The sequence below is a fragment of the Salvelinus sp. IW2-2015 genome, linkage group LG7 (genome assembly GCF_002910315.2).
Source record: "Salvelinus sp. IW2-2015 linkage group LG7, ASM291031v2, whole genome shotgun sequence".
NCBI classification, from domain to species: domain Eukaryota; kingdom Metazoa; phylum Chordata; class Actinopteri; order Salmoniformes; family Salmonidae; genus Salvelinus; species Salvelinus sp. IW2-2015.
The window spans coordinates 23,963,297-23,981,399 of NC_036847.1; the positions used below are offsets into that span (position 1 = coordinate 23,963,297).

General features: G+C 44.8%; 2 protein-coding genes across 2 annotated transcripts in view; both read right to left on the reverse strand.

Annotated features, from left to right (window-relative positions):
- Window positions 1–8,762, reverse strand: part of LOC111966953 (lysine-specific demethylase 5C) — a 19,713-nt gene extending 10,951 nt beyond the window's left edge. The window contains exons 1-10 of the mRNA XM_070444332.1: window positions 8,074–8,762; window positions 6,511–6,658; window positions 6,191–6,268; window positions 5,911–6,033; window positions 5,552–5,722; window positions 5,208–5,342; window positions 5,058–5,114; window positions 1,563–1,622; window positions 391–514; window positions 4–251 (exon numbers count right to left, since the gene is read on the reverse strand). Of these exons, the coding sequence (XP_070300433.1) occupies window positions 4–251; window positions 391–514; window positions 1,563–1,622; window positions 5,058–5,114; window positions 5,208–5,342; window positions 5,552–5,722; window positions 5,911–6,033; window positions 6,191–6,268; window positions 6,511–6,658; window positions 8,074–8,078 (1,149 nt within the window). The 5' untranslated portion in view covers window positions 8,079–8,762. The remainder of the gene's footprint in view (window positions 1–3; window positions 252–390; window positions 515–1,562; window positions 1,623–5,057; window positions 5,115–5,207; window positions 5,343–5,551; window positions 5,723–5,910; window positions 6,034–6,190; window positions 6,269–6,510; window positions 6,659–8,073) is intronic.
- A 1,029-nt stretch (window positions 8,763–9,791) lies between these two features.
- LOC111966650 (IQ motif and SEC7 domain-containing protein 1-like) overlaps window positions 9,792–18,103 on the reverse strand; it is a 68,142-nt gene continuing 59,830 nt past the window's right edge. Inside the window, 12 exon segments of the mRNA XM_070444565.1 lie at window positions 9,792–13,632; window positions 13,634–13,690; window positions 13,692–14,640; window positions 14,737–14,797; window positions 15,299–15,348; window positions 15,706–15,897; window positions 16,119–16,280; window positions 16,506–16,605; window positions 16,781–16,906; window positions 17,094–17,233; window positions 17,590–17,756; window positions 17,907–18,029. Of these exon segments, the coding sequence (XP_070300666.1) occupies window positions 13,527–13,632; window positions 13,634–13,690; window positions 13,692–14,640; window positions 14,737–14,797; window positions 15,299–15,348; window positions 15,706–15,897; window positions 16,119–16,280; window positions 16,506–16,605; window positions 16,781–16,906; window positions 17,094–17,233; window positions 17,590–17,756; window positions 17,907–18,029 (2,233 nt within the window). The 3' untranslated portion in view covers window positions 9,792–13,526.

The following is an 18,103-nucleotide window of genomic DNA, read 5'->3' on the forward strand; positions in this document are numbered from 1 at the left end:
CCTCATGGTCATCTTGGTGCAGGGCCCGTCACCGTTTTCACCACCGTCTTGGTCCCCTTTGTCATGAGCTTCTCCACCTTCATGTTTCTCTTCCTCTTTCTTCACCTCACTCTTTATCGTGGCATCAGAGGGAGGAGGAGCCGTTGTGGTTGTGCTGCCATCTCCTCCTTTCTCTTTGACCTCCCCTGGCTGATCCTTGACCTGGACAGCAGGGGCTGCAGCCCGGACAGTCACAGTCTGAGGCAGCTCTTCTGGAAGGAGGGGAAATCGGAGAAGTGGTCAACATGCATCCAAAATTGCAACGTATTCTATATGATACTACTTTATGACCAGAGCCCACATTTCAGACCCAGGTAGGGGGGGTGAAGGATTGTAGCAGAGTTGTGTTACCTTTCTTGGGAATGCTCTTATTCCTGGGCACCAGTCCTAGCCCCATCATCTTAGGCCCTGCACCGTAAATCTGTAGTTTCTTCAGCTCTGGGTTCTTCTCTATGTCCTCCTCTGTGGGATCAGGCTAGGGTGACAAATGGCAAAAAGTCAGTATGGAGATGTGATGGGAGCAACACCAATACACTTTCAGGTATACTGAGAGGGAATGGAGAAGCAGAAGGGTCAAGGGGTCAGGAGATGGTGTGAGGATAATGGAGAATAGTAGTACTAGAGGGTCAGCAAGTAGAGTACAACCTCTACATACAGTACATCTTTGACTATTGACAGTTATTAAACAAAGGTAACGACCCACCACCGTGTTATAAGAAAAAGCATCCAAACACACGTACCAACAAAGGAAACTAATTTGGGGAACCAACATACAAGTTTTAACTGAGCTAAACAGTGGTTGAGTGAACATTTTAAAATAAAAAACACCAACAAAACGGTTGTGAGGTGTCCTCGGCCTCAGATCCTAAATCTGTAAAATTGTGTTTCTAACTTCTGAAGGGGCAATGCTTGAGGGCATGAATGTAAAAAGCTTATTTTGCATATTCCAAATATTTGACTTACTACCAAATTAAACTGTCTAACAGGGTTCTTGCCAAACACAACCTACCGGTTTTTAACTGAGTTGTGCACTCTAATAGAACACATGCAGTCACAATAGCACTGCAGCAGACCGGAGAATGAAAGCGTAAACAGTCAACAGCAACGCAATGATGCACAGAGACCTAGCAGTAAAGCCACCCAAGAAAAGTACAAATGAGAGCGAGAGCAAGAGATCGAGAGAGAGAGATCGAGAGAAAGATCAACACTGATTTCACAAACAAGGACAGGTGAGACCGCTTAATGCTGATGCATTTACACAGGCTGTTGCCAGGAACAAACAGTCTGAGTGGGTGTGTGAGTGGAATAAGGGCTAAACACAGATAAAGCTTGATGCCAGGCTGATGAATGGTGACGTTTGTTAATAGTTATAAAGGGAGAGCAAAGGGCGCCTGGCACAAAATTAAGGTCGAGAGACAGAGGGTTTGTTTCTAAAGAAACAGAGCCAGCTAGAGAGATGGGGCGAGAAGAGAGGAGGAAGGAGCGAGAGCGGGCAGGCACATTGCACTCAAGAGAGACAGTACCGATGGAGAGATGTGTTGAGAGCCAGTAGTGAGAGGGTGGGAGGCAGAATCCTCTGGACCCTGCATGGGGAGACAACAGCAACAATGGACTGAGACAGGAGGAGGAAAAAGAGGAGCTGAGGAGAAAGAAATGTCATTGAAGGGAACAGGGCAGAGTGGAAAAAAGGCATATGGAGAGAGATGGATATATCAAATATATAGGCCTAGGCGTGGGACAACAATGTGCTAGCCAAATATAGTTGTGCTTTTATTGATAACGTCACAAGCACTTTTTGATCTGTATATAACTGAGCACTCAGAACGCACAGCACACGGAGTTCAATAATTAGAGCAGCAAATGAAAACAAGTACAGGATAAATACAGGTAGCTACAATGTTCAATGGTAGGTGTGACAAAATTAACAACCAGTGGGGGGGGGAGGGGGCAACAAACAGAGACAGGAGAAAGAGAGACAGGTATAGAGCAGACCTACCCCACTATTAAATTAGTCAAAACAGGAACATTTTACATCTGGCTAGAAATTAATGAGGAAATTATCTCAGAGAAAAATGTCCTYGTGTGCTACCCTTATAGAATCCCCATACTTTAACAATGACAGCTTCTCCAACCTAGAGGGGGAGATCAACAATTTCCAGGCTTAAGGACATGTACTAGTCTGTGGCAACCTAAATGCCTAGAACTGGACAAGAACCTGACACCCTCAGCACACAGGGAGACAAACACCCACCTGGAGTTGACAGCATTCCCTCCCCCATATTCCCCCCTAGGCACAACTACAACAACATAACCAACAAAAACGGGTCATAACTCCTGCAGCTTTGCCAGACACCATAGTAGTCCCCTAGTCCATTGTCAATGGTAGGCTTCGAGGTGACTAGTATGGTAGGTACACCTATAGCTCATCTCTTGGCAGTAGTACTGCAGACTACTTTAGCACTGACCTCAACCCAGACTATYGAGCATTTAGTCAGTCCAGAGACACCCCTATCAGATCACAGCAAAATCACTCTAGTTGAACAGAGCTATGCTGAAATCATGAGGCATCAAAGCCAAAGGAACTGAATAATATTCAGAAATGTTATCGAAGGAAGGAAAATAGTGTGGAAATTTACCAAAAAACTATTAGGCAACAAATTCTAGACAATTTCCTGGACAAAAGGTTTCACTGTAATAGTGAAGGAGTGGAAGAGCTGGAACACAGATTAAATTCATTTGTATTAATGACTAATTTGGCCTATTGACATTTAAAATAGATTATGTTATGAATACGACAACATACACTACATGACCAAAGGTATGTGGACACCTGCTTGTAATATGGAGTTGGTCCCCCCTTTGCTGCTATAACAGCCTYCACTCTTCTGGGAAGGCTTTCCACTAGATGGAACATTGCAGCGAGGGCTTCCATTCAGCCAGAAGAGCATTAGAGAGGTCTGGCACTGATGTTGGGCGATTAGGCCTGGTTCGGAGTCGGTGTCCCAATTCATCCCAAAGTGTTCGATGGGATTGAGGTCAGGGCTCTGTGCAGGCCAGTCAAGTTCTTCCACACCAATCTCAACAAATCGGTTTTGTATGGACCTTACTTTGTGCACGCAAGCATTGTCATGCTGAAACAGGAAAGAGACTTCCCCAAACTGTTGCCACAAAGTTGGAAGCACAGATTCGTCTAGAATGTCACTGTACGCTGTATCGTTAAGATTTCCCTTCGCCTAGCCCGAACCATGAAAAAACAGCCCCGGACCATTATTTCTCCCCCACAAAACTTTTCGGTTGGCMCTATGCATTGGGGCAGGTAGTGTTCTTCTGGCATCCGCCAAACCCAGATTCGTCCATCAAACTACCAGATGGTGAAGCGTGATTCATCCCTCCAGAGAACGCGTTTCCGCTGCTCCAGAGTCCAAGGCGGCGTGCTTTACACCACTCAAGCCGACGCTTGGCATTGAGCATGGTGATCTTAGGCTTGTGTGCGGCTGCTCGGCCATGGAAACCCATTTCATGAAGCTCCCGACAAACAGTTATTGTGATGATGTTGCTTCCAGAGGCAGTTTGGAACGCTGTAGTGAGTGGACTGACAATTTTTTACACGCTATGTGCTTCAGCACTCGATGGTTCTGTTCTGTGAGCTTGTGCGGCCTTCCACTTCGAGGTTGAGCTGTTGTTGCTCCTAGACGTTTCCACTTCACAATAACAGCACTTACAGTTGACTGGGGCAGCTCTAGCAGGGCAGATATTTGACAAACTGACTTTTTGGAAAGATGCCACCCTATGACAATGCCACGTTGAAAGTCACTGAGCTTTTGAGTAAGGTCATTCAAATGGCAATGTTTGTTTATGGAGATTGCATGGCTGTGTGCTTGATTTTATACACCGGTCAGCAACGGTTTTGTGGCTGAAATAGTAGAATCCACTGATGTGAAGGTGTGTCTCCACACACACACAAAAAAAAGTATCTGCAAAATGAAAAGTGAGGTGTTTATTGCCAAAAGAAGAGACAGGTATAATTATACTGAACAAAAATACAAATGCAACAATACATTTATCGGGCCTTATTCTATGGATTTCACATGATTGGGAATACAGATTTGCATCCGTTGGTCAGATACCTTAAAAAAAACGGGCAACAGGATCTCGCGATAAAACGCAATTGTGTTCGCTGTCCATAGTTTATGCCTGCCCATTCCATAACCCCACCAAGGGGCACTCTGTTCAAAACACGCACCCACACAACGCCATACACAGGGTCTGCGGTTGTGAGGCCAGTTGGATGTACTGCAAAATTCTCTAAAAACAAATTTGGAGACGGCTTATGGTAGAGAACTGAACATTCAATTATCTGGAAAAAGCACTGGTGGACATTCGTGCAGTTAGCATGCCATTGCATAATCCCTCCAAACTTGACACCTCAACATTGTGTTATGACAAAACCACACATTTTAGAGTGGCCTTTTATTGTCCCCAGCACAAGGTGCACCTGTGTAATGACCATGCTGTTTAATCAGCTTCTTGATATGCCACACCTGTCCGGTGGATTATCTTGGCAAAGGAGCAATGCTCACTAACAGATGTAAATAAATGTGCACACAATTTGAGAGAAATAAGCTTTTTGTGCATTTGGAAAATGTCTGGGATCTTTTATTTCAGCTCAATAAACATGGGACCAACACTTACATGTTGCGTTTATATTTTTGTTTAGTGTACATGATTATATGGGCGTATGATACAAGTTTATCTCCATGACTACTATTCAAGTACTAACAAATTCCATCACTGATAGTCTACATAGATAATAACATCTACGAATGTAACATGATTTGTGTTAATGGCAGGTGTTGTTCTCCCCAAGGTATTACACTGACAGCTCTGTAATAACCAGAGTAGAGCACTATTTTTTTTTTCACTTCCAGTTCTCAGAAGGCAGCACATCAACCAATGAATAGATTTGGCTATTTATAGATTATGGTTGTTGATTATTCAGTGGTGGAATGTGTGCTTACATGAATGATCAACACGATCATGGCAATGGGTAAAAAAGAACCAACTTCTGTTAAGATCTGTGAAAAAAGATTTTAAATAGCACACACAAAGGTTGACAGTGTTAAAAGGGAATATATTAAGTCATTGTGGACTGTGTGCCCGTAACTCACGTCTGGCTGGAGGCGATTGGCTCGGCGTCCGTAGCTGCTCATCTTGGAAGGCTGGACAGACTGGCGTAGGGGGATGGAGTGGGGCTTGTATTCTCTATCCACCTCTTCTCCATCATATAGCTTTGGCTTAGTCTGCTACACAGACAAATCCTGGGGTTAAACCCTGTTCCACATTCATGACTATGGATGGACACCATTTATTAACAGCGCAACTGGCTTAACAAATAATGAATGGAAGTCATGTAGGTCAATGCATGTCAAATTCTATTTGATAGATCATAAGTTGATAGATCGCTTGTGTAAGCGCAAAAGAGCAGGAGCAAAGTGGGTGAGTGTAGCATTACCGGCAGGCTGGCCCCAGCATGAAACACCTCAAAGGGGTAGACAATCCTCTCGTAGTGTGAGCGCAGGAGGGAGCCAATGTTCCTGCCAGTTGGGTAGCCAAGCTTCTGGGCCACACGAGCCCAACGCCGCTCCTTACTGACTATATCAAACCCTCCCTCCTCTATCACAACCTACAGCACAAAATAATAAAGTAAGTGTACAGTCATCTCAGTTTTACTGGCTTAAGTACAGTTGGAGAGTGTTCGCAATAGTAAGATYACAATTTTGAAAAGAATCTGTCTTTTTTTTGGTTATACTGAAGTAAGACATGCAACAGGGGGTTTATTGAGAAATGACATGAGTCAGTCAGCTCCAGCACCTTGGACAGGCTGAAAAGGTCCAAGATACGCCTCTCGATGTTTGGGATCTTGAGGGAGGATCCCTGGATCTCCCAGAACTTGGCAATCCGGTCCAAGTAGTTCAGCTTGACTCGGGTCTCCGCCTGAGGAGAGGGGGGGGGTCAGGTGTTAATATGATTAGATGGAGTGAAAACAAAAATGTAATCTTTGAGTCAACCAGAACAACTGACTTCTAGAACAGTTATTCAATATCAAGACTCAACCATTCAGTGATACAACATTGGATGGAGAGAGACAAACCTCTAGCTCATTGAGTCTCTGTATACGGGGTGTGAAGCGGAAGCTATCCACCTCCACAGCAAAGGGTGGCTGCCAGTCCTGTAGGGGAAAGGGAACCCTTTGATCAAAGTCTGACAAGTGTTAACATCAAACATTCTGTTTCCTGCAATCTCAAGCGTTTGCTCAGCTTGTAAGAGAGAAAGAAGACATTACTTTTGTTGTGTGGTGGACACAAATAAGTGAGACTACATCATATTGGTTACGGTTGGAGGAAAACAACCGCATTCAACTCTACAGGTTTCAATGGGTTAAATGATAGATGCGTATCAGTAAACACTTACAGCAGGAGGACGAATCTTGCAGATTCCAGACTTCTCTGCAATTGGACGTATCTTGGCAATATAGCCCAGGGGATCCTGAAACTCCTCCCATGACGGCTCGAACACTGGGCACTCAGGAGGCGGCACAAAGTCTTCCCCCTCCATCGCCCTGGCAACAGGTAAGGCCAAGAATCAGCATGTCAAGTCAACACACAGTGAAGCAACTTACTTAGCAACTGTCTTAAGTGCTAATCAGAGTCCAAAGCGCGTACGTGACCGCACAGCAGTGTTCTAGAAAATTGGATGGTTGGTTTTCCTACTTTTGGAATTCTCTGCGCGGTTCAAGGAATTTCTCCATCTGTCACCACATTCAAATGATTAGAGGACGCGTACGCAGAGACACGTTTGTTGGGGATTTTGGGAAGGTGTGCAGTTGGGCTATGCGTTTCCCACAGACGGTGGTCTCAGAGCCGTGTAGCTGTGTCACAATGTGCCGCCAGACTCCCTGCGTCTGTGGGCTCTGAATTACGCTTTACCCCATCACCCAAATCTAAGATTGCTTATGTAATATTTGTAAACATTAAAATCTATCATAAAAATATATTTTTGCAACTTCCAATCCAGTCAATAGGGGACAAGAAACATGTTGAGACAAGTTCAAAATTAGGCTAAGGGTCAAACAATCACATGGTCTTTTTCCCTTGGGATTACCCGTTATTAAAAAGTTCATAAGTACAGTTCCATAAACAGAACATCATATAATCTAGTAAAACTGCATTTAGACATGCAGTCCAATTATTTTTCCCACTAATTGGTATTTTGACCAATCACAACAGATATTTTCATGTAACTTTTCAGAGCTGATCTGATTGGTCAAAAGACAAATTAGTGACAAAAAGACCAGAATTGGGCTGCCTGTCTAAAACTATGACATCAAAAACSCAAACCTGTTGTTAACCCAATATGGGGGAGGAGTTCTATGTAACTGGTCACCCCTCCCCCTACGTTACAGCCACAACAAATAAAGCACTTCTTACATGGTGCCATTCGTGTCATGGATACGTCTCATAAGATGCATCAAGAGGTCAAATTGGTGTTCGGTCATCAATAGAAAATAACACACTTACTAACAAATAATGGTGATATGAAAAAGTTAAAGTCCTACAGTTTGGGATGGGTTTTGTTTACTACAATTGATTTCACAAGAACTGAGGTATGTTATCTGGGAAGGCCTCCTACATTTCCTGTCAATAGAAAATAATGATAGACATTTGAGGAAGCTTAGTACTCAAATGTTGGGATAGATTCTCAAATTGTAAAGTCCCTAACCTCAACATACAGACGTCACAGGAGTTAAGGCTAAATTACTCAAATGGAAGGCCTGATTGCATCCATCCACTTAACATCCAAGTTAGGTAACAAATTAATGTTGTCATTGTCAAACAACAAAATATGGGCCATTTGGCACATACATAGGTCCTTGGTGACGAGATAGGAAAATCCCAAGGAGTTTAGGATTTTTAGCAGTTTAACTAGTTAGTAAGATGTATATCTAACGTTATTAGACTACCTATATAGACTTACATCATATTAGATAGCTGGTACTTGGACAGCAACTCTTCCTGACACGTTCAGCGTGGTCAACGACGAAATAATAGATTCAGATGTCACCAATAATGGGCCGTTAAGGTGTCTTGAAAGTCTATTGTCCAGCACTGGGTCACGATTAGGGTGGCTGAAGCGAACGGTCGTTATGGCCTCCACTTTTCAGTCCACCCCAGGCAGCACCTCCGGTCTCGGATATCACTGCAAATTGGCGTGGAAGTTTAACTTGACATATTGGTTACTTCTGTTTTGGACGTGTCCCAAGCCAGATGTGAATTGCTTAATTTTATATCAAAAGATTGCGGACAATCCCGTAGACACTTCCTTCTCCTGAGACTATCCTCCTTACTTTGTTGTTGTTTAGCTAGCTGTCGTTGGTTAGCTAGCAAGCTAGGTCCAGTTAGCTCACGTAAAGTTGGCCGTTTTCAGCCTCGCTTCCCCCATAGACCCAGTTCTATTGATGTAGAAGTGTAAAGATTATCCACTTCAAAGACTCGTTTGCTTGTACAACGAGTGACTGTGAGAATTACGTCCCCATCAAATCAATTTGTGACCAATTTCGCTATCCCCCGTTCATCCTATCCGTGTTAGACGCCATCTTAGTTTCATCATTGCCTAAGCACAACCTTAAATCTCTCAACTACTGACTACGACAGATTAGTTATTTGAGCGGAAGAGAGGGTAGGAATTAATCCCTCCACATTCGCTCGTTTATAGAAAGTAGTTCATAGACGCATTTTCTCTTATCTTGACCTATTTCACCAATTATGATGCCTAATTGTATCACCAGTATACGTATGGCTACATACAATTAGTATATAGTTTAAAACGTGTGCCAATATTCAATGAATAAGAATGGCAGCAGACGGTACTGCAAATTAATTCAGATGTGGAGGATGGCAGAGTTGCATGATGCATGCACGCAGGTACGTGACACAGAGTAATATACCTACTAGCACCTCTTGCTATCAAAACGCCGTTGACGGTGATGATGATCGATTACTTTTTTATATCTGATAGGATACTTTTTTATCATTGGTGATCTGCTTAATGTTGGGAATTGTTTGCCTGATAAAATTAAGCATAAATGAAGGACATTTTTCCTTTCCTGTTTACCTCACACATTTACACGACTGGATGAGTGAGCCATGCCTATTATAATCTAGTTTTAAACTGAAGTCATAAATCAGCACCTACTTAATTGTTTTTATTTAACTAGGCAAAGTCGGTTAAGAACAGATTCTTATTTGTGACAGCCTACCTGGAACAGTGGGTTAACTGCCTTGTTCATGGACAGAATGACAGATGTTTACCTTGTCAGCTCTGGGATTCGATCCTGCAACCTTTCGGTTACTGGCCAAACGCTGTAACCACAATGCTACCTGCCTCCCCATAATAGGATTTAGGCTGGTGTTGGAGACTTTTAAAAAATGAAGTACAAAGAAAAAGCTATGGTGTCCAGTCCTAGGGACCTCATTCAGTATCACACCCACAACCAGTCTCAGGAATAATACCTGTTCCAAGAACATCACGTCTCAGGGACATCATGATCATGGGTGGCAGAAATTGAGTTTAGCCACTAGACGGTGCTGTTGATTACATTGTAAAACAGGGTATAGAAAGCCCAATGATAGAGCTGTGTTCATCATCCATCACATTTGCAGTCAAGAAGACGTCAATAAAAGACAGAAGATCGCTTCACTGCAAGGACACTTTTTAATATGTCAGAAGCAATAAATATTCACATCTCAATTCTCTATTCTTTCAGTTTACACTTACTACATACACAAATTAAATTCTTAGGATCATACTTGTTGTATGTTTAAAATAATATCAATTAGTGCTCTGACATACAAACATTTCAGTTCTTCAATTTATTATCTAACCTTCAGTCTAAAATAAAAAATAATTCAATCAGACCAAAGTCCCCCTGCTCCTCTTTCTTTCTCACACACGCAGGCATGCACGCTCACACGCGCACACGCACACACCTTAACAACAAAATGGAAATATTTATTTCCAAAGTTATTAAGTATTTGTACTATAATATGTACATTCATGTTTATACAGTACAATCCATTCAATAAGTGCAGATATATTCATGCAAGAGGGGTCACAAAGGTACAATACAGAGGAAATTAGACAGGAAATAGCCAACACAAAGCTTCAACATTAACCACCCCTAAAACCTCTTATTTTTCCCTGACTACACATACTCTTATTCTGGATTTTAAAGTTAATCTGTCTCTTAGTTTTAACAAGTATATTCTAACATTTCTAACTACATCTTATCATCCTAAAATGTAATTATTTCCTTTTGTCCCTTCCTTTGTCCCTTCTTCAACCTAGCATTGTTCTAACACAGTGCAATAGAAGGACAGAGAGAGGAGGTTAAAAAGGGGGTCGACAGAGATGATAGAGGAGAAGATGAGCAAACTTGTTTGATCTAATGACAAGCACATTCAGTAAGGTTGCTGGAGTGAAGGCTATTTGGGTGGTGGTGAGTTCTCTGAGGACTGGGAAGGGGGTATGGGAGTAGTGTTTTTAAAATAATGCAATTTCTGACTTTAAGACACCACGTGTTCAAAATCACAAAACTGCATTACAAAGCGTGCTTGTTCAAAGACATAAACTGTCCAAACACATGCCATGTGAGAAACTCTCAACAAGACCTGATGCTTGTAAGCGAGTCTCCTGATAATAGAGAGAACATAAATGTCAGGGTCACCAATTAAATGAGGGTCATTGTACATGACCAGGTCAAAGGTCAAAGCCCTTAAGAGGATATTTCGAAGGGGTCTGGAAAGAGTTGATTCAAAACACATACGACTACATAAACATAATTTAAAATGGTCCCCTATCTGTTAAGGTGAATTTAGACTCCAATGACCCCATTTTTAGACACTGTGCCACTGCAAGTTCAGAAAAAAGGGAGGGAGATAGAGAGGATACACAACTATATTATAACAAAAATAGTCATAAATATGAACTAATATTTTCAACAATCAATAATAATAACTGATAATAGAAGTTATCGATGGCAATCATCATAGAGAACAAAAAGAACACCCTCGTTACATATCAAAAGTATGAGGGAATTAATACATGTATATATATCCTCTGTATAATCATTTATAATCAAACATCTAATCAATCAATCAATTATTTATATATAATTCATCACTGGATCAAAACAGTTATGTTATTAGACAATATTCATCATACTCATAGTAAGTATATATGTAACATTTATTCAACAGCAAAAAAAAGCTTAAAAACATTCAAAAATATGATTTGTAGTATCATTAATCCACACACCCCATAGGGAATGCATGTAAATCTTATGAAATCAGATGACTTCTTTTAACATGTAGAAGACCATAGAGCCTAAGACTGCTATTGAACCGTGCAATAGTCATAAAAGTTTAAGACAAAGCAACATTTCTCTGAGGTCTACATTCAAAAAGGATACCTTTCAGTGATGAAGACCTGCCATGGAAATTAACAAAGACATTAAGCTGAATAAATTATTGCAAAGTCAAGTGACATTTTTTGCAACTATCCTCAATGGCTGTTTACAATGCACAACCCTGCTGGAATGTATTTAGTGTTGAAGACTTTTTCAGCTCCAGGTGGGTGGGGTTGGTCTTTCAATTGGTCAGCATTATCCTAATCTCGACGACAGAAAACCAAATCTTGGTTGCTTCCTTCATTACGAGAGACTAGATTTGTCCAATTAATAACGTTGCACAATTACATGTTGGTACCTGTGTTTAAAACAGTTTCAGGCTCATGTCTTGGCAGTGTTCAGAGTTTCCAATAATAGTTCAGACAGTGAAACACTGGGTTACAGGCCCTCTACTGTACATTTACTACTAGCATCTGTTCTATGGCTATAGAAATGGTTAATTGTGTGTGTGTGTGTGATGCTTTTTCCTGTCTGCTGCCAACTTCAAAAATCTACCTCATTGCTCCTACCTGTGACTCTCCTTTATGAGTTTGTGTGCTGAGAGCTTATAGAATACACCTGAGAAACTGCAACGGAAACTCTATACAACTGCAGTATACACTCAGTGGCCCGTTTATTAGGTACACCACCCGTTCACAAAAATGGATCGTTTCTACAGAGAGCGACTCACGTGGCTTTGGTTTGCTCTATAAAGTAGGCAGACAGGCATTTGGTCACTGTTCGATTGAACAGAATGGGCAAAACGAGTGATCTAAGTGACTTTGAGCGTGGTATGATCGGCACGTCGGATCCAGTATCTCAGAAACGAGCGCCATCGTGGGCTTTTCATGCACTACAGTGTCTAGGTTTTACAGAGAATGGTGCGAAAACATCCAGTTAGCGGCAGTCCTCTGGGCAAAAACTTGTTGGGCGAAAGCTTGTTGATGAGAGAGGTCGAAGGAGAATGGCAAGCTAACAGACAGACAAATAACGGCGCTGTACAACAGTAGTGTGTAGAACGGCATCTCGGAATACACAACTCGTCGATCCTTGTCACGGATGGGCTACTGCAGCAGACAACCACACCAGGTTCCACTCCTATCAGCTAAAAACAAGAAGAACCGGCTACAGTGGGCAAGCGATCACCAACACTGGACAATTGAGGAGTGGAAAAACAACACCTGGTCTGACGAATCCCGATTCCTGTTGTGTCATGTTGATGGCAGAGTCAGGATTTAGCATAAGCAGCATGAGCCCATGGATCCATCCTGCCTGGTGTCAACGGTACAGGCTGGTGGCAGTGGTGCACTGTTGTGGAGAATGTTTTCCTGGCACACGTTAGGTCCCTTGATACTAATTGAGCAACGACTGAACGCCACAGTGTATCTGAACATTGTTGCTGACCAAACCCAATGTACCGCCATCCAATCTGCAGCAACTGCGTGATGCCAAATGTTCCCTGTGGAACATTTCCGACACCTTGTAGAATCCATGCCCTGAATAATTCAGGCTGTTCTGGAGGCAAAGTGGGGTCCGACCCGGTACAAGATGGGTGTACCTAATAAACTGACCACTGAGTGTATGTGTTATATGCATGATTGTGCTAGCCTTTGCCTATACTATACACAAACATATTTGTGTGCATACATGTGGGCGTTTCTTTCTTTATGTGTGTTAATTCTGCCTGTGTGTGCTTGTATGTCCTGTACTGTATGTGTGAAGGTATGTTTGTATGTTCAGGTATATGCATGCTATCCAGCTCCAACTCTCTCTTCTGGTCTCTCTGTCTACATGTGTGGGAAGCGGAGATGAAAGTAGCAGAGGCGAAATAAGTTGCGTTTCTTTTTGTCACTGGCGCTGTTGTTACTGCTGCTGCTGTCCTGCTCACCTCTACGAGCCCTGGCTCTATCCCTGGCCCTAGCTCTGCCCACTTCCTCCATCGTGCCCTCTGACCTCTGCCCTCTGTGCCCCCACGTTCTGTTCCTCACACTACCGTGCTGATCCGGTTGATAGGTTTGGATTTGGAGCTGACCCCTGTGCCAGTCGCCCCCGCCCCCGTCACCTGGGGTCCCTGCTGAGGCTGCCGGGGTGCTGGGGGGGTGAGGCGTAAGAGGGGTAAGGGGGATAGAAGGGGGGGGTAAAGGAGTGGGGGGGGAGGGGGATGGAAGAGAGAGGAGGGTACTGGGGCTGATACTGGGCGGCGGACGTAGCGTGATGGGCGTTGACGGAGGCGGGCGGCTGCTGGTGCTGATGTTTGGTGGGCAGCGTGCCAAAAATGAAGTGAGACTGATGTGGGTGGGCGGTGGGTGGTGGCGCGGCACTGAGTGGGTGCCCGGGGTGGGTGTGGGAGTGTGCGTGGGGGTGCGGGTGGGAGTGAGACAAAGTCAGAGGAGGTTTGCTTGGCACAGCGCACCCCCTGATAGATTGTGGGGTCTGCGTGTGGTACAGGGCGAACTGGGGGTTCTGGGAATGTTGGGAGTGAGGAGAAAGGGGGGGAGGACAGCCCACYGCYATGTTGCYGTAGCGACCCTGCATGCCATGCTGGGAAARCTGGGAGAGATGGGCCAGCTGCTGGAGCTGGGCGTGAGGGGGGCCAAWAGGAGGGCGACAGGGGARCGGCCCTCTCTGAAGGATATGAGGGGGCACGCCCCCRCCTGGCAAGRGAGGAGGGCCAGCTWGGACGTGGTAGCGATGGTGATGGTAGTAGGGRGGWGGGGGCTGCACGRCGGCCGTGTGGCAGTACTGAGCATGCAGGGCCTGGATCTTGGAAGGGCCCCCCTCYGACTGGCACAGAGATGATGGGGAGTGAGGAGGGGGCCCTCCCGTAGTGGGTGGGGGGACAGGGGCGGGGTAGGGTGGCCCCGGTGGTATAAGGGGACTTGGCGGTTTGGCGCGTTTGCTGCCGAATAGAGAGCCCAGGAAGGAGCCCGTATTGCCCCCCCCAGGGCCRCTCCCCACCCCYGCTCTCTCTACACTGCTGGGAACCCCCCCAACTCCCRTCCCAGCAGCGGTSTGTTGTTGCCCCGGCCCACCCCCCACCCCCGTTCCGGGGCTCAGGATGGGGCGATGCGGCCGGTAGTCTTCTGTAGGGTAGCAGCCTGGGACCACGCCCGGAACCGGGTAACNACCCCCCACCCCCGTTCCGGGGCTCAGGATGGGGCGATGCGGCCGGTAGTCTTCTGTAGGGTAGCAGCCTGGGACCACGCCCGGAACCGGGTAACACTGGTGGGGCCGGGGGCTGCTAATGATGGAACCCTGAGGAAGTGGGAGGACAGTTGAGGAGGAGCTCTGCAAACATACATACAGTATGACATCATATCACAAATCACTGGAACACTGCAATGAGTATGTCAGTTTACAAACACCACAACACCTGCACATCAACAACAAACCATTGAAACAAACAAACAATGTAAGAATGGAGAAGAACAAGAGTTGAGAACAAAAACATGCACAGGCAGTTGTGAGAGCCCAGAGGCATGGTTATACAAAGCACATTCCAGAACACAAGCATACACACGTCAATCACACACGTCAGTCACACACGTCAGTCACACTCGTCAGTCACACACGTCAGTCACACACGTCAGTCACACACGTCACACAGAGAACATGCTACTGATGGGTCAGGGTCAAAGACGACGGGAATGACTTCACATTTATGGCTCTATTAAAGGAATGTACTGGGATGGCTATGCTTGAGGGGCAGGTATTAAAGGGGCAAGTGCACCATTCAGTTAGTCCATTCAGACTTACTTCCATGGTACTGTCGAGGGAGCCAACACTGTTACTGCGACCACGTTTCCCTGCACCCAGCCAGGAAGAGGCAGGTTGCGGAAGAGAGGAAATACAGTAACAGAATGTTTCCGAGTGAGCTTGCAGAGATGCAGCAGATACTGTGTATTCATGTGCCAGAGGAAATAGAACACGATGCAACCAGGAGGCGAAGCAAGGAAAAATCTAAAGCAGTCCCATGGGTAGGGTACTCTCTCAGTGTCTCGACTATAGTGTCTGAAGAATTTCAGTTAATTCTTATAAAGAACCCAGTCAGTCAGTAAAAATAGCATATCTCTATCAACCGGCAGGATTAGTGAAAGTATTTTATTAGAATAAGACACCATTTTCAAGAGGGAGTGGTTTGTGTGTGTGTGTGTGTGTCTCACCTCCGTCTGATAGGTCTCTGAGAGATGAGCTGAGCGCGGAGCGTTTCAGTCCCTCTCCCGCAGAGTAGTTGTCATCTAGACTGGGCCTTCCCAGGGTGCCGTTCACCACCTCACCCTTCACCCCCACTCCGCCTCCGACCAAGCCGGTCAGCAGGCCAGTCCTCATCACCCCTTTCTGCTTCTCCAACTCAGCTACGGATTGAAGGAGAGAGATGGAGAGATCGAGAGAAAGAGAGAGAGATTGACAATATAAGTAGTTAAAAGCAATACTCCCACATCACTGCCTGTCTTCCTGTAATTCACTTACAGGTGGAAAGGGTAAGATACAGGAAAGCAATAGCCACTCTGTTACTCCATCGAGCCACACACAGCTGTAGTTCCCCATAATGACCAACAGGGGGAGGTGTACTCACACTCTACTCTGTACTTCTCCATCTCCTGCACCTCAGCTATACTCTCTCTCAGGTCACTGACAAAGCGGGTGCGGTCCTGCTGACTGGGAGCCATGAACACGATAAGGACCTTACTGTCCCCACCCAACACTGCTGAGGTCAGACGGATACCGTGGAGGTAGTCTGGGTGACAGACAGAGAGGAACATAAAAACAAAACATTTATCCTATGGTTGTTAACTTTATGACCTATGATGACAGGCATAGACATATAGATACACACACACAGAGTGAAGGGAGCGAAAGGGAATCCTAGTGTACAGAGGAGACAGTTAATGTAGTATCTAGATGGATGGTTGAGTTGTGTAAAGAATATGAGGAGCAGGCAGAGATGGGAACAGGGTCTCACAGGAGTTCTGGAACATGTGGACTTGCATCTCCACTAGAGGGAAGGACTGTCTGAAACTGTACGTCACGGAAGTCTTCTTCTTCTGGAAAATCTTAGTCACCTGAGGAAGCAAATGGAGAAGATATGGTTGTTTAGGTAGGGGAAAAGAGGAAATCACTCTTACATATTTCTATATTGTTTAGGATAGCCTGGTGGTCTTCAACTCTACATAGCCATAGTAGGACGCTCTCATAGGAATTCCCATTGTTATGAGGACGTGTTACAGGAAGCCTTACCACCAGCAGGTCATTGAACAGGAAGACCTCCCGTTGGTGAACTCCTGTCCTCTGGGGTCGGTTGGGGTCAGGCACCTCATAGAGCTGACAGCAGCATACCAGCCTGCGGTGTGGCAGAGACATCACCTACACAAAACACAAAAAGAAAACTAGTTCAGTATTAAATCTCCTTAAGGCTGAGCAGTAACACAAAGAATGTACTAGTATTACAGCTTGTCAAAGCTTGTCAACAGCTCGTACTACACAGCTCCTCGCAGGCTAAACAGGGAAATGACATGGGGCTACATTTACATTTCAAGCCCAGACAACTCACAGGCTTTTTGCCTACTATGACTCTCTCCACTGCCTGCACTTGGGACACGTGGTCATCATTGGTCCTTAGCTCCCACTTCTGGATGCGCTGGTAGATCCCAACCAACAGATCCCTGGGAATGTCCTGGCCATTGTCCACTCCTAGAAGACATGCAGAGAAAGAGACAGGCTGTTATGTGTTCATGTATAAATGCACCTACATCAGTCTATTTCCTGCTGTATTATGTTGCTCATTTGATTGAAAGGCCCAAGACTTGCATTATCTGGGAGGTATGAGAGGCATGAGTCATGACCCAGAACTCATACAAGCCAAAAGGATGAGACAAACGCAGTGGCAATAGTCATAATTTATCACAGTACCCTGCTAATTTATAGTCTGGGTGCTAGCCTGAGAATTGTATTTCTCCCAACACCAGGGAGAGCCATATGCTAAGTTTAATGTTACATGATTATTTTGTTTGTGCGCATGTGTATGGATGTGTTTGTTCCAACCGCACCTCTGAGGTTCTTGATGAAGTCCTCTATCTTCATCTTCCTCTCTGCCTTAACGTTGGGGCTGTACATATCCGTGTTGAGGAGGATGATGGCGAAGGCCAGGATGAAGATTGTGTCTGGGTTCTGGAACTGGCGGACCAGCGTTGGGTTACACACACAGTACCGCTGACTGGGAGAAAGAAGAATATGTTGTAAAATCTTAAGAGAGATTTCCAAAAACAACACACATTCTCTATCACACTAACAACGTAGTAGAACCATGAGATTGGCAAAGCAGGACTATTGTACACGTAAACACAGGAACACATAGTAAACATACCTGAAAGCCTCTATGAGCCTCTCTACTTTCTGGGCTTCTCCTTGAACTCTGATCTGGGCCTGGAACTTCCTCAGAGCATCGTCCAGATCCATCCCAGAGAAATCCATCTCGTCCACCACACAACTACAACACACACAGGAGACACAGTCAACACTGTAACAGTAGCCTCCCCAAGGACTTTTTTTAACCCCCTCTCC